Genomic DNA, 16,332 nt, shown 5'->3' with positions numbered 1-16,332 from the left:
AGTGATCGACACTACTGACAGGTAAATTGTTTCTGTGAACTCTCTAGCAGAAATATTACGGCTTCTGATTGGTCGTTCCAACTCAATGTATAGTGCAGCTTGCAGAAACAAGATCACCTCTTAAGTGAGCAGCGCTGTAACTAGTGTCTCCATGCGGCGAGCATGTCGGCCTTTTGAGACAACAACAGTTTGATGGCAAGCAACGTATCATGATGAATTGTCTTCTAAGTGAAGATAACAGGATCCTTGCAATCAAACCGGGCTAAACGAAGCAAGTAATTTTGGATATCGCATTGTATTGCAGGCCCACTGCTACTAGCCGAGCTTGTTCGGCACTAGTGCCGCGTTTTTTTGGAAATATGCGCAGCAGGCAGAATGGTTGTGTATTAGAGTGTCCTCGAAAAGAACAATGCCATACAGTATACACAGTATATTTCTATATAAATGCTCACAACACACCATATTTATTTAAACAATTAATTTTACCAGACTGGGATGCCGGCCTCTCAGTTATTTGGCCACATCTCCTCAAACATTGCAACAAGATATAATTTAAATATAAACAATTTGTTCATTAGGCTCTCCAGCTGGCTGACCGAGAAGAACCCCTTCTCTCCAGTACCTGGAGAACTCGTTATTTGAGACTTTTAGTTACAGTAATGGACTCTCCTTAATCACAAATAAATATCAGGTTTATATTCGGTTTATATATCGTATAGTATATTTATATCTGTGTATTTATCATACATTGTCTTCTTAGATGTATCTTACATATATCTACTTATGTATGTAGATATATGTAACGAGTTGCTTATATAATAAAGGTACAAGGTCTACACAATCTAGAAAATTAACGGGAAGAGATCTCTTGAAGGTTGACATCACAGGAAACAGCGGGGTTGGCACCCTCACTCGGACCGGGGTAGGGACGCAAGGGCACAAATCAACAGTTTGGGGCAGGAGGTGGAGGCTTGCGGCTGGCTTAGAGCAGTTCGGCCGGGTAGTCCTCGAAGGAGTCGCTCAGGCCAGCGAACCTCTTCAGTCCCCGCCCATCTTCCAACATCTCCTCCATCTCTGTCAACAAGAAGAAATGATTTTGTTAGTTCTTCAGCTCGATAAGATTTACAAAGCTTGTTCTGCACTTAGTTAGCTTGACCTTGAACTTATCACAGAAGCTTTATATGAATAAACAAAAACAGAACTTTTATGTAGGTCCCCCAAGAAAAATGGCACAAATAAATACCTGATCAGAATAACTTTAAAATTAAATGATTTTATTGTAGAAATAATGCACTCGCGCAATTGTTAATAAAGTATAAGTTGGTTTAAAATGCAATCAAAATACTGTCTCTACAACTTGTTTCTGTAATCGTTCAAATGGTTTTGGTTCCTTTCGGATCTAACATCAGTGTTAAACATAGAAACATTTACAGTATTATGGTACAAAACCGATGCTAAATAAAATTGATTTGGAAAAAGTACATATTTGTTGCTAAGCCTAATATAACATTTAGGCTGCTTACAACATTGATCAGCTAGACAGAATCTTTGAACATTAAACACTATCTGTAACCTTCCACAATATATTATTATTTATAAATGTCGTCAAATCTTAGGCAGCTCAAAATCTGTAGTTTCTTTAGATTCCGCCATTAGACAGAACACATGATTGGATAAGAAATAATGGACAGTATCTATGATTTCATCCTCCATTGCATACCTGTTTTCGCAATTTTTACCAGTTTCAGATTTTTGAAACGCAGGAAGGGCTTCTTAGAGATATGGCATGGCCCAGAATTAAGTGGAAGGTACCAAGGGACATTAGAAAAATTGTTTTTGTGATGTTATTTGGTGACGTATGGTCATCAAGGAGGAAGTTTAGAGCTCGTGGTAAAAACTCAGACTAAAATGCTAATAAATATTAATAAGTGCACGTAAAGAAAGGTCTGAGAAAGTGTCTCTCAGTGAGCTGACTCTGAGCTAGTCAGTTACTAGCGACTCTTTGGCTAATGCGGTAACTAATTGGGCTCACAGCACAGCTTAATGTTTCTGATGTCTGGCTGAAAAATAAAATGTTATTTACCTTGTTTAAGAGCTGATTCACGAAGCAATTGCAGCAGATGGTTCAAGTCATCAGGGCTGTCTTTTTTGCCTCTGACGCCCATGAAGCCGGAAGGTCCTTTCTTGCCTCGCATGCCGAAGAATGCCGAGCTGGATGGTCCCTTCTTGCCTCGCATCCCAAAGAAGCCTGAGGCCGGGGCTTTTTTGCCTCGCATGCCGAAGAACCCCGAAGCGGGCGCCCTCTTGTCCTCCTCCCACCAACCATAATCACTGTCCTTTTTACCGCGCATGCCCATGAATCCCATTGCAGGCGTTTTTTTGCCTCTCATTCCTTGAAAGCCCATTGCAGCCGGTGCTCTTTTGAATTCTTCCAGGAAAGTATCATCCGGCTCGCCGATGAGGTCATCCTTCTTGCCTCGGACTCCTTGAAACCCCATTGTTGAGGGTGCCCTCTTGTACTCCTCCATGTCTGGCGTGTCCTTCTTGCCTCGCATTCCCACAAAGCCCATAGCTCTTCTCTCCTGGGCTAAACAGGCGGCCAGAACACAGCTCATTACCAGCAGACTTCCCACAGGCATCCTGTGCACACAAATACGCTTTGGATTAAAATATCCAAGAACATTAAGAACTGTTTAAATGTCAAGCTCCAGGAAACCTGGTATTGCGCAAATGCGACTTTGTTGAATGGAAGTAATTTTAGAACATCGTCAAGATTGAGGTCGGCACACATTTTTACACGTTTTTACCCAACGCTCAAAAAAATAATTCATCACATTCTAGATCTCATAAAGGTAAACAGGAAGTTTAGAAGAAATGGGGTGGTCATTTCGAGAAAAATGCATTCATTGACACTTCCGATTCTCTTCAAACTCAGAATTTTCGGAACTTTTTTATTGAGACATTAAGAGAGGAAGTGCCACGGCACTAGAAAGTGCTACTTCTGAGGCAAGCTTACCCATCAACCTCTCTCAGAAATTAATTTTCCTCGACAAAAGTTTTAATTGAAAGTTGTATAGCTGCATAAGTGCAAAGAGTGTACCAAGTCTAAAGGCAATTACCGCAGCCATTTTTGTGGAAATCTCCAAGAGCGTAAAATTCTTCCTTCCCTTATAGAGTGGAAGTTCCAGTTTAAAGGTTTGATCACAAAATTTTCGAAATACTTGTAAAAAAATATAAATACATTTGTAGAGTACATCAGAGAGATTTTTTGCACTTAGGGGTTCTCAAAGCGGAAGTTAACTGTTTATATTTAAATTAGATCGATCGCTACACTTTTTCTTGCGGAAGTGACGAGAGAAACGGCAGATTGCCTTTTAATGAATAAATATGAAACGAGGAGATTAATTTAATTTAGGCTGGGCCGTGGATGAGTAGCGATGACGCTGCGTGTAATGTTTTCCTTTCTTCAAGTAACCTTAACTTGATTAATGTGTGCATTTCCTGCGGGTGAAGATAAAGCTCCGCCCCCATTATTTCCGCCTCATGATTTCCAACTACATTAAAATGGTTTTTAAATCAAAAGGACATATAAAGTGAAATATCTGAGTTTAAAGAGTGAAAAGTTAATCTCGCCTCATCTTTCTGTATTTATATCTTTGTAATCCGCCATTTTTGTTGCAAAGAGAGCTTTAGCAGTTTGCGCTTGAAGTAGCCCACAAGTTTCGACTTAGGGAATACGCTGTTCTCAGCCCTCTGAATCTGTACTGGGACATGTCACTTTTCTCTCTCGCACTTCCTCTTGGACTTTTCTCTAGGACAAGGTTTTTATTCAAGGAAGGCGTCCTATTTCACCAATATAAGGTTGCATTGTTCTGGAAATAACAACAAATGGGCGCCTCCCTCTTCCCGAGGGAGTAAAATGTCTCTAACATCACAATTACTTTCTTAAACCATTTATTTAAGCCAAACAATCACCTCTTTAGAGGAAGTGGTGGTTACTGATTAATACAGATATGTTTGTGGTGAACACAATACAAGCCTAGTCGATCAAAACAAATGTTTTTATTCCTTATTTCCATCTTCTTGCAGTTGGAGAAATAGTCGTCAACTGTCGGAGGATAAAGTTGGTCTCTTTTTTAAAGTATCCAAATGGAGAATCTTGTTTTTTTAACTGTTTGCATTTGTTCATATTTGGCTGTGGATTGTTGCAAGAAAAGATTTTAGAAGAGCTAAATGGATGGATTTATGGATTATATAAAAGTAGAGTAGAAATATCTCGAAAGAAGTGAGCAGTCTGCCAGGAAAGAAGTGATGGCCAGGAATTTAATCTGGAGGCACCCCATCAATCTCTAATTAACTTAATTGCGGGCTGATGGCTGCTGGATTAGATGCGGATTAGTTGTGCGCCCAAAGAAGCCCTATTATTTATTTAAGTACTTCTTTTATTAAAGGGCCGAAATGTTCTGCAACTTGACTAATAATGCAGTCGCCCTTAAACTGTAATGAGCAGTTCCTTCAGTCCATTATGCAGCTAGATGGGACGCGGATATAAATTGCTTTTCAATCTCACTTTTCTCTACTTTGTTGTTGTTTGACCGCTAATAGTCGGCCTTAGAGGGTACTTAAGGGCAACAGACAACTTCCGGACTTTATTTCAAATTCCTTAGAAAGCTGGGAGCGATCACTCACACCACTTCCTCCTGCTGCTCTCCCAACTTGCTAACTCACATGATATTCTAACGCCAACTTTTCAATCATATTGAATTCTTACCAACTTCAAGTGAAAAGAGTAAAATTGCCTTTAGAACCGAACTGGGAAGAGCCATCTACCCTCCATAGCTCATCTCTTAAAGGAAATTGTAGAAGCGTGGCCCGAAAAGCTAGACTTCCGCTTTGGTGACCAAAGCTCTTCTCGAGCTAAACATACTTTAAGATAAGATCGCTTTGGAAGTGTTCCATCGGAATTTGCTTTAATTATTATCATAATAAGAGACAAGCAGTTTGGTCGAGTGAAAAACATTACAATGGATGGCAACCTTCAGCACGATGTGAGGATACAGAGTGGTAGAACTGATACATCAATGTTCCAAGAGCAGCGGCACATTCGAGCAGATCTGGGTGGAACTCCCAGGAGCTCCGTCAGATAGCGCTCTCCCTGGGATATATTTATATACACTAACTGTAATTTGTATTAGCAACAATTTGTCTGTCCAACTGGCTTGTAGTCAGGAGCTAGACGATGGTAAACTAAGTTTGCTTCCAAATTGCTGTGAATGTTGGGAAGACGTGCTCAGTTTGTTACAGGTCGTCATATACGAAAGCACGGAGTCTAGTGAGCACTTGTGGGGTCCCTTGGGGGAGGTGATGCCCCTCCAGACCTGCTCGGTGCACTCCTGTCTCACCATTAATCATCTCCTCAAGCCAACTTCATACATTTCATCCAACACCTCCATCCTTCCCTTATCTGAACTTTACGTCTCCAAGGGAGATTAACTCCGCCAATTGACCTGCAGATCTTACCATTTAGAGTTACAAGCTATCCACGTTGATGTCGATTTGGGAACGTAATCATTTTGCAGCAAAGGTAGATTAAACTATTTCAAAGATCGCTTGCTGGTACACGTTTCTTTGTCTGTCCTTAGGTTCTGAACTCTGGATTATTAGGCGCAGCTAAAAAAACAAAAAATAAAAATTTCCTACATCCAAACTTTTCGTCAAGGTGTGTACCCTCATTAGAGGCTATTAAAAGGTGCGAAGGTGTGGTTTTAGGTGTATGATACAAGAAGACGGAAAAGCTAATTCTGTTTTGAAAACAATCGGATTGTCGTTGTTTGATTCGGATTGTTCTCTTGATTGAGTTATAAATTTGGTTTGTTAGTTTGTATTCAATTGACTTAGTACAGATACATACTAATTTGTGGAAATCACTTCAATCTAATCAATATTAGATATTTTTCATGGACAATCAAATGCAAAATCAGCCTGACTTACTTTCTTAAGGGAAATGAGAGAAAGTAAAGAATAGATTTATACAGAAGAAACACCAAGTCAACTCAATATATCTCGTTTCTACTCGATTACTGAATTTTACTTTTGCAAAATTTTATACAATTATAGACTATAGATGTCTCCATATACAAGTAAAAAACAAACAAAATCTATCGAGTAGTTATTGAGATATTTGAAGTTAAAGATTTCTCTTTTTCAAACGGAAGCAAACATTAACTCAAAATATCTCGTTTCCTACTCGACAGATTTTTAATAAATTTTACAGAATTGAAGACAATAGTGGTCTCCAAATACAAGTGAAATATAAACAAAATCTATCGAGTAGTTATTGAGATATTTGAAGTAAAAGATTTCTTTTTTTCAAACGAAAACAAACTTTAACTCAATATATCTCGTTTCCTACTCGACAGATTTTTATTAAATTTTATACAATTAAAGACAATAGTGATCTCCAAATACAAGAGAAATATAAAAAATATCTATCGAGTAGTTATTGCGATATTTGAAGTTAAAGATTTCTCTTTTTCAAACGGAAACAAACTTTAACTCAATATATCTCGTTTCCTACTCGACAGATTTTCATTAAATTTTATACAATTAAAGACAATAGTGGTCTCCAAATACAAGTGATATATAGACAAAATGTATCGAGTAGTTATTGAGATATTTGAAGTTAAAGATTTCTCTTTTTCAAACAGAAACAAACTTTAACTCAATATATCTCGTTTCCTACTCGACAGATTTTTATTAAATTTTATACAATTAAAGACAATAGTGGTCTCCAAATACAAGTGAAATATAAACAAAATCTATCGAGTAGTTATTGTGATATTTGAAGTTAAAGATTTCTCTTTTTCAAACGGAAACAAACTTTAACTCAATATATCTCGTTTCCTACTCGACAGATTTTTATTAAATTTTATACAATTAAAGACAATAGTGGTCTCCAAATACAAGTGAAATATAAACAAAATCTATCGAGTAGTTATTGAGATATTTGAAGTTAAAGATTTCTCTTTATCAAACGGAAACAAACTTTAACTCAATATATCTCGTTTCCTACTCGACAGATTTTCATTAAATTTTACACAATTAAAGACAATAGAGGTCTCCAAATACAAGTAAAATATAATCAAAATCTATCGAGTAGTTATTGAGATATTTGAAGTTAAAGATTTCTCTTTTTCAAACGGAAACAAACTTTAACTCAATATATCTCCAAATACAAGTGAAATATAAACAAAATCTATCGAGTAGTTATTGAGATATTTCAAGTTAAAGATTTCTCTTTTTCAAACGGAAACAAACTTTAACTCAATATATCTCGTTTCATACTCGACAGATTTTTATTAAATTTTATACAATTAAAGACAATAGTGGTCTCCAAATAAAAGTGAAATATAAACAATATCTTTCGAGTAGTTATTGAAATATTTGAAGTTAAAGATTTCTCTTTTTCAAACGGAAACAAACTTTAACTCAATATATCTCGTTTCCTACTCGACAGATTTTTATTAAATTTTATACAATTAAAGACAATAGTGGTCTCCAAATAAAAGTGAAATATAAACAATATCTATCGAGTAGTTATTGAGTATTTGAAGTTAAACATTTCTCTTTTTCAAACGGAAACAAACTTTAACTCAATATATCTCGTTTCCTACTCGACAGATTTTTATTATATTTTATAGAATTGAAGACAATAGTGGTCTCCAAATACAAGTGAAATATAAACAAAATCTATCGAGTAGTTATTGAGATATTTGAAGTTAAAGATTTCTCTTTTTCAAACGGAAGCAAACATTAACTCAAAATATCTCGTTTCCTACTCGACAGATTTTTAATAAATTTTACAGAATTGAAGACAATAGTGGTCTCCAAATAAAAGTGAAATATAAACAATATCTACCGAGTAGTTATTGAGATATTTGAAGTTAAAGATTTCTCTTTTTCAAACGGAAACAAACTTTAACTCAATATATCTCGTTTCCTACTCGACAGATTTTTATTAAATTTTATACAATTAAAGTAAATAGTGGTCTCCAAATACAAGTAAAATATAAACAAAATCTATCGAGTAGTTATTGAGATATTTGAAGTTAAAGATTTCTCTTTTTCAAACGGAAACAAACTTTAACTCAATATATCTCCAAATACAAGTGAAATATAAACAATATCTATCGAGTAGTTATTGAGATATTTGAAGTTAAAGATTTCTCTTTTTCAAACGGAAACAAACTTTAACTCAATATATCTCGTTTCCTACTCGACAGATTTTTATTAAATTATATACAATTAAAGACAATAGTGGTCTCCAAATAAAAGTGAAATATAAACAATATCTATCGAGTAGTTATTGAGATATTTGAAGTTAAAGATTTCTCTTTATCAAACGGAAACAAACTTTAACTCAATATATCTCGTTTCCTACTCGACAGATTTTTATTATATTTTATAGAATTGAAGACAATAGTGGTCTCCAAATACAAGTGAAATATAAACAAAATCTATCGAGTAGTTATTGAGATATTTGAAGTTAAAGATTTCTCTTTTTCAAACGGAAGCAAACATTAACTCAATATATCTCGTTTCCTACTCGACAGATTTTCATTAAATTTTATACAATTAAAGACAATAGTGGTCTCCAAATACAAGTGACATTGACAAAATGTATCTAGTAGTTATTGAAATATTTGAAGTTAAAGATTTCTCTTTTTCAAACAGAAACAAACTTTAACTCAATATATCTCGTTTCCTACTCGACAGATTTTTATTAAATTTTATACAATTAAAGACAATAGTGGTCTCCAAATACAAGTGAAATATAAACAAAATCTATTGAGTAGTTATTGTGATATTTGAAGTTAAAGATTTCTCTTTATCAAACGGAAACAAACTTTAACTCAATATATCTCGTTTCCTACTCGACAGATTTTCATTAAATTTTATACAATTAAAGACAATAGTGGTCTCCAAATACAAGTGACATATAGACAAAATGTATCGAGTAGTTATTGAGATATTTGAAGTTAAAGATTTCTCTTTTTCAAACGGAAACAAACTTTAACTCAATATATCTCGTTTCCTACTCGACAGATTTTTATTAAATTTTATACAATTAAAGACAATAGTGGTCTCCAAATAAAAGTGAAATATAAACAATATCTATCGAGTAGTTATTGAGATATTTGAAGTTAAACATTTCTCTTTTTCAAACGGAAACAAACTTTAACTCAATATATCTCGTTTCCTACTCGACAGATTTTTATTATATTTTATAGAATTGAAGACAATAGTGGTCTCCAAATACAAGTGAAATATAAACAAAATCTATTGAGTAGTTATTGAGATATTTGAAGTTAAAGATTTCTCTTTTTCAAACGGAAGCAAACATTAACTCAAAATATCTCGTTTCCTACTCGACAGATTTTTAATAAATTTTACAGAATTGAAGACAATAGTGGTCTCCAAATACAAGTGAAATATAAACAAAATCTATCGAGTAGTTATTGAGATATTTGAAGTAAAAGATTTCTTTTTTTCAAACGGAAACAAACTTTAACTCAATATATCTCGTTTCCTACTCGACAGATTTTTATTAAATTTTATACAATTAAAGACAATAGTGGTCTCCAAATACAAGAGAAATATAAAAAATATCTATCGAGTAGTTATTGAGATATTTGAAGTTAAAGATTTCTCTTTTTCAAACGGAAACAAACTTTAACTCAATATATCTCGTTTCCTACTCGACAGATTTTCATTAAATTTTATACAATTAAAGACAATAGTGGTCTCCAAATACAAGTGACATATAGACAAAATGTATCGAGTAGTTATTGAGATATTTGAAGTTAAAGATTTCTCTTTTTCAAACGGAAACAAATTTTAACTCAATATATCTCGTTTCCTACTCGACAGATTTTTATTATATTTTATAGAATTGAAGACAATAGTGGTCTCCAAATACAAGTGAAATATAAACAAAATCTATCGAGTAGTTATTGAGATATTTGAAGTTAAAGATTTCTCTTTTTCAAACGGAAGCAAACATTAACTCAAAATATCTCGTTTCCTACTCGACAGATTTTTAATAAATTTTATAGAATTGAAGACAATAGTGGTCTCCAAATACAAGTGAAATATAAACAAAATCTATCGAGTAGTTATTGAGATATTTGAAGTTAAAGATTTCTTTTTTTCAAACGGAAACAAAATTAACTCAATATATCTCGTTTCCTACTCGACAGATTTTTATTAAATTTTATACAATTAAAGACAATAGTGGTCTCCAAATACAAGTGAAATATAAACAAAATCTATCGAGTAGTTATTGAGATATTTGAAGTTAAAGATTTCTCTTTTTCAAACGGAAACAAACTTTAACTCAATATATCTCCAAATACAAGTGAAATATAAACAATATCTATCGAGTAGTTATTGAGATATTTGAAGTTAAAGATTTCTTTTTTTCAAACGGAAACAAAATTAACTCAATATATCTCGTTTCCTACTCGACAGATTTTTATTAAATTTTATACAATTAAAGACAATAGTGGTCTCCAAATACAAGTGAAATATAAACAAAATCTATCTAGTAGTTATTGAGATATTTGAAGTTAAAGATTTCTCTTTATCAAACGGAAACAAACTTTAACTCAATATATCTCGTTTCCTACTCGACAGATTTTCATTAAATTTTACACAATTAAAGACAATAGAGGTCTCCAAATACAAGTAAAATATAAACAAAATCTATCGAGTAGTTATTGAGATATTTGAAGTTAAAGATTTCTCTTTTTCAAACGGAAACAAACTTTAACTCAATATATCTCCAAATACAAGTGAAATATAAACAATATCTATCGAGTAGTTATTGAGATATTTGAAGTTAAAGATTTCTCTTTTTCAAACGGAAACAAACTTTAACTCAATATATCTCGTTTCCTACTCGACAGATTTTTATTAAATTTTATACAATTAAAGACAATAGTGGTCTCCAAATAAAAGTGAAATATAAACAATATCTATCGAGTAGTTATTGAGATATTTGAAGTTAAACATTTCTCTTTTTCAAACGGAAACAAACTTTAACTCAATATATCTCGTTTCCTACTCGACAGATTTTTATTATATTTTATAGAATTGAAGACAATAGTGGTCTCCAAATACAAGTGAAATATAAACAAAATCTATCGAGTAGTTATTGAGATATTTGAAGTTAAAGATTTCTCTTTTTCAAACGGAAGCAAACATTAACTCAAAATATCTCGTTTCCTACTCGACAGATTTTTAATAAATTTTACAGAATTGAAGACAATAGTGGTCTCCAAATACAAGTGAAATATAAACAAAATCTATCGAGTAGTTATTGAGATATTTGAAGTAAAAGATTTCTTTTTTTCAAACGGAAACAAACTTTAACTCAATATATCTCGTTTCCTACTCGACAGATTTTTATTAAATTTTATACAATTAAAGACAATAGTGGTCTCCAAATACAAGAGAAATATAAAAAATATCTATCGAGTAGTTATTGAGATATTTGAAGTTAAAGATTTCTCTTTTTCAAACGGAAACAAACTTTAACTCAATATATCTCGTTTCCTACTCGACAGATTTTCATTAAATTTTATACAATTAAAGACAATAGTGGTCTCCAAATACAAGTGACATATAGACAAAATGTATCGAGTAGTTATTGAGATATTTGAAGTTAAAGATTTCTCTTTTTCAAACAGAAACAAACTTTAACTCAATATATCTCGTTTCCTACTCGACAGATTTTTATTAAATTTTATACAATTAAAGACAATAGTGGTCTCCAAATACAAGTGAAATATAAACAAAATCTATCGAGTAGTTATTGTGATATTTGAAGTTAAATATTTCTCTTTTTCAAACGGAAACAAACTTTAACTCAATATATCTCGTTTCCTACTCGACAGATTTTTATTAAATTTTATACAATTAAAGACAATAGTGGTCTCCAAATACAAGTGAAATATAAACAAAATCTATCGAGTAGTTATTGAGATATTTGAAGTTAAAGATTTCTCTTTATCAAACGGAAACAAACTTTAACTCAATATATCTCGTTTCCTACTCGACAGATTTTTATTAAATTTTATACAATTAAAGACAATAGTGGTCTCCAAATACAAGTGAAATATAAACAAAATCTATCGAGTAGTTATTGAGATATTTGAAGTTAAAGATTTCTCTTTATCAAACGGAAACAAACTTTAACTCAATATATCTCGTTTCCTACTCGACAGATTTTCATTAAATTTTACACAATTAAAGACAATAGAGGTCTCCAAATACAAGTAAAATATAAACAAAATCTATCGAGTAGTTATTGAGATATTTGAAGTTAAAGATTTCTCTTTTTCAAACGGAAACAAACTTTAACTCAATATATCTCCAAATACAAGTGAAATATAAACAATATCTATCGAGTAGTTATTGAGATATTTGAAGTTAAAGATTTCTCTTTTTCAAACGGAAACAAACTTTAACTCAATATATCTCGTTTCCTACTCGACAGATTTTTATTAAATTTTATACAATTAAAGACAATAGTGGTCTCCAAATAAAAGTGAAATATAAACAATATCTATCGAGTAGTTATTGAGATATTTGAAGTTAAACATTTCTCTTTTTCAAACGGAAACAAACTTTAACTCAATATATCTCGTTTCCTACTCGACAGATTTTTATTATATTTTATAGAATTGAAGACAATAGTGGTCTCCAAATACAAGTGAAATATAAACAAAATCTATCGAGTAGTTATTGAGATATTTGAAGTTAAAGATTTCTCTTTTTCAAACGGAAGCAAACATTAACTCAAAATATCTCGTTTCCTACTCGACAGATTTTTAATAAATTTTACAGAATTGGAGACAATAGTGGTCTCCAAATACAAGTGAAATATAAACAAAATCTATCGAGTAGTTATTGAGATATTTGAAGTAAAAGATTTCTTTTTTTCAAACGGAAACAAACTTTAACTCAATATATCTCGTTTCCTACTCGACAGATTTTTATTAAATTTTATACAATTAAAGACAATAGTGGTCTCCAAATACAAGAGAAATATAAAAAATATCTATCGAGTAGTTATTGAGATATTTGAAGTTAAAGATTTCTCTTTTTCAAACGGAAACAAACTTTAACTCAATATATCTCGTTCCCTACTCGACAGATTTTCATTAAATTTTATACAATTAAAGACAATAGTGGTCTCCAAATACAAGTGACATATAGACAAAATGCATGGAGTAGTTATTGAGATATTTGAAGTTAAAGATTTCTCTTTTTCAAACAGAAACAAACTTTAACTCAATATATCTCGTTTCCTACTCGACAGATTTTTATTAAATTTTATACAATTAAAGACAATAGTGGTCTCCACATACAAGTGAAATATAAACAAAATCTATCGAGTAGTTATTGTGATATTTGAAGTTAAAGATTTCTCTTTTTCAAACGGAAACAAACTTTAACTCAATATATCTCGTTTCCTACTCGACAGATTTTTATTAAATTTTATACAATTAAAGACAATAGTGGTCTCCAAATACAAGTGAAATATAAACAAAATCTATTGAGTAGTTATTGTGATATTTGAAGTTAAAGATTTCTCTTTATCAAACGGAAACAAACTTTAACTCAATATATCTCGTTTCCTACTCGACAGATTTTCATTAAATTTTATACAATTAAAGACAATAGTGGTCTCCAAATACAAGTGACATATAGACAAAATGTATCGAGTAGTTATTGAGATATTTGAAGTTAAAGATTTCTCTTTTTCAAACGGAAACAAACTTTAACTCAATATATCTCGTTTCCTACTCGACAGATTTTTATTAAATTTTATACAATTAAAGACAATAGTGGTCTCCAAATAAAAGTGAAATATAAACAATATCTATCGAGTAGTTATTGAGATATTTGAAGTTAAACATTTCTCTTTTTCAAACGGAAACAAACTTTAACTCAATATATCTCGTTTCCTACTCGACAGATTTTTATTATATTTTATAGAATTGAAGACAATAGTGGTCTCCAAATACAAGTGAAATATAAACAAAATCTATTGAGTAGTTATTGAGATATTTGAAGTTAAAGATTTCTCTTTTTCAAACGGAAGCAAACATTAACTCAAAATATCTCGTTTCCTACTCGACAGATTTTTAATAAATTTTACAGAATTGAAGACAATAGTGGTCTCCAAATACAAGTGAAATATAAACAAAATCTATCGAGTAGTTATTGAGATATTTGAAGTAAAAGATTTCTTTTTTTCAAACGGAAACAAACTTTAACTCAATATATCTCGTTTCCTACTCGACAGATTTTTATTAAATTTTATACAATTAAAGACAATAGTGGTCTCCAAATACAAGAGAAATATAAAAAATATCTATCGAGTAGTTATTGAGATATTTGAAGTTAAAGATTTCTCTTTTTCAAACGGAAACAAACTTTAACTCAATATATCTCGTTTCCTACTCGACAGATTTTCATTAAATTTTATACAATTAAAGACAATAGTGGTCTCCAAATACAAGTGACATATAGACAAAATGTATCGAGTAGTTATTGAGATATTTGAAGTTAAAGATTTCTCTTTTTCAAACGGAAACAAATTTTAACTCAATATATCTCGTTTCCTACTCGACAGATTTTTATTATATTTTATAGAATTGAAGACAATAGTGGTCTCCAAATACAAGTGAAATATAAACAAAATCTATCGAGTAGTTATTGAGATATTTGAAGTTAAAGATTTCTCTTTTTCAAACGGAAGCAAACATTAACTCAAAATATCTCGTTTCCTACTCGACAGATTTTTAATAAATTTTATAGAATTGAAGACAATAGTGGTCTCCAAATACAAGTGAAATATAAACAAAATCTATCGAGTAGTTATTGAGATATTTGAAGTTAAAGATTTCTTTTTTTCAAACGGAAACAAAATTAACTCAATATATCTCGTTTCCTACTCGACAGATTTTTATTAAATTTTATACAATTAAAGACAATAGTGGTCTCCAAATACAAGTGAAATATAAACAAAATCTATCGAGTAGTTATTGAGATATTTGAAGTTAAAGATTTCTCTTTTTCAAACGGAAACAAACTTTAACTCAATATATCTCCAAATACAAGTGAAATATAAACAATATCTATCGAGTAGTTATTGAGATATTTGAAGTTAAAGATTTCTTTTTTTCAAACGGAAACAAAATTAACTCAATATATCTCGTTTCCTACTCGACAGATTTTTATTAAATTTTATACAATTAAAGACAATAGTGGTCTCCAAATACAAGTGAAATATAAACAAAATCTATCGAGTAGTTATTGAGATATTTGAAGTTAAAGATTTCTCTTTATCAAACGGAAACAAACTTTAACTCAATATATCTCGTTTCCTACTCGACAGATTTTCATTAAATTTTACACAATTAAAGACAATAGAGGTCTCCAAATACAAGTAAAATATAAACAAAATCTATCGAGTAGTTATTGAGATATTTGAAGTTAAAGATTTCTCTTTTTCAAACGGAAACAAACTTTAACTCAATATATCTCCAAATACAAGTGAAATATAAACAATATCTATCGAGTAGTTATTGAGATATTTGAAGTTAAAGATTTCTCTTTTTCAAACGGAAACAAACTTTAACTCAATATATCTCGTTTCCTACTCGACAGATTTTTATTAAATTTTATACAATTAAAGACAATAGTGGTCTCCAAATAAAAGTGAAATATAAACAATATCTATCGAGTAGTTATTGAGATATTTGAAGTTAAACATTTCTCTTTTTCAAACGGAAACAAACTTTAACTCAATATATCTCGTTTCCTACTCGACAGATTTTTATTATATTTTATAGAATTGAAGACAATAGTGGTCTCCAAATACAAGTGAAATATAAACAAAATCTATCGAGTAGTTATTGAGATATTTGAAGTTAAAGATTTCTCTTTTTCAAACGGAAGCAAACATTAACTCAAAATATCTCGTTTCCTACTCGACAGATTTTTAATAAATTTTACAGAATTGAAGACAATAGTGGTCTCCAAATACAAGTGAAATATAAACAAAATCTATCGAGTAGTTATTGAGATATTTGAAGTAAAAGATTTCTTTTTTTCAAACGGAAACAAACTTTAACTCAATATATCTCGTTTCCTACTCGACAGATTTTTATTAAATTTTATACAATTAAAGACAATAGTGGTCTCCAAATACAAGAGAAATATAAAAAATATCTATCGAGTAGTTATTGAGATATTTGA

The 16,332-nt window shown here is 31.3% G+C and overlaps 1 protein-coding gene across 3 annotated transcripts in view; it reads right to left on the bottom strand.

The window, feature by feature from the left end:
* Positions 1-415: 415 nt before the first annotated feature.
* Positions 416-16,332, bottom strand: part of Tk (Tachykinin) — a 271,387-nt gene continuing 255,470 nt past the window's right edge. For all 3 annotated transcript variants that reach the window (XM_074143714.1, XM_074143715.1, XM_074143716.1), the window contains exons 2-3: positions 2,084-2,640; positions 416-1,074 (exon numbers count right to left, since the gene is read on the bottom strand). In XM_074143714.1, coding sequence (XP_073999815.1) covers positions 983-1,074; positions 2,084-2,640 — 649 coding nt within the window. In that variant the 3' untranslated portion in view covers positions 416-982. The remainder of the gene's footprint in view (positions 1,075-2,083; positions 2,641-16,332) is intronic.

Source organism: Rhodnius prolixus, unplaced genomic scaffold (genome assembly GCF_049639745.1).
Source record: "Rhodnius prolixus isolate KJV_2025 unplaced genomic scaffold, Rpr scaffold_18, whole genome shotgun sequence".
Classification (NCBI taxonomy): Eukaryota; Metazoa; Arthropoda; class Insecta; order Hemiptera; family Reduviidae; genus Rhodnius; species Rhodnius prolixus.
Note: the sequence above shows the minus strand (reverse complement) of the source record. Positions and strands in the feature narration are given on the sequence as shown.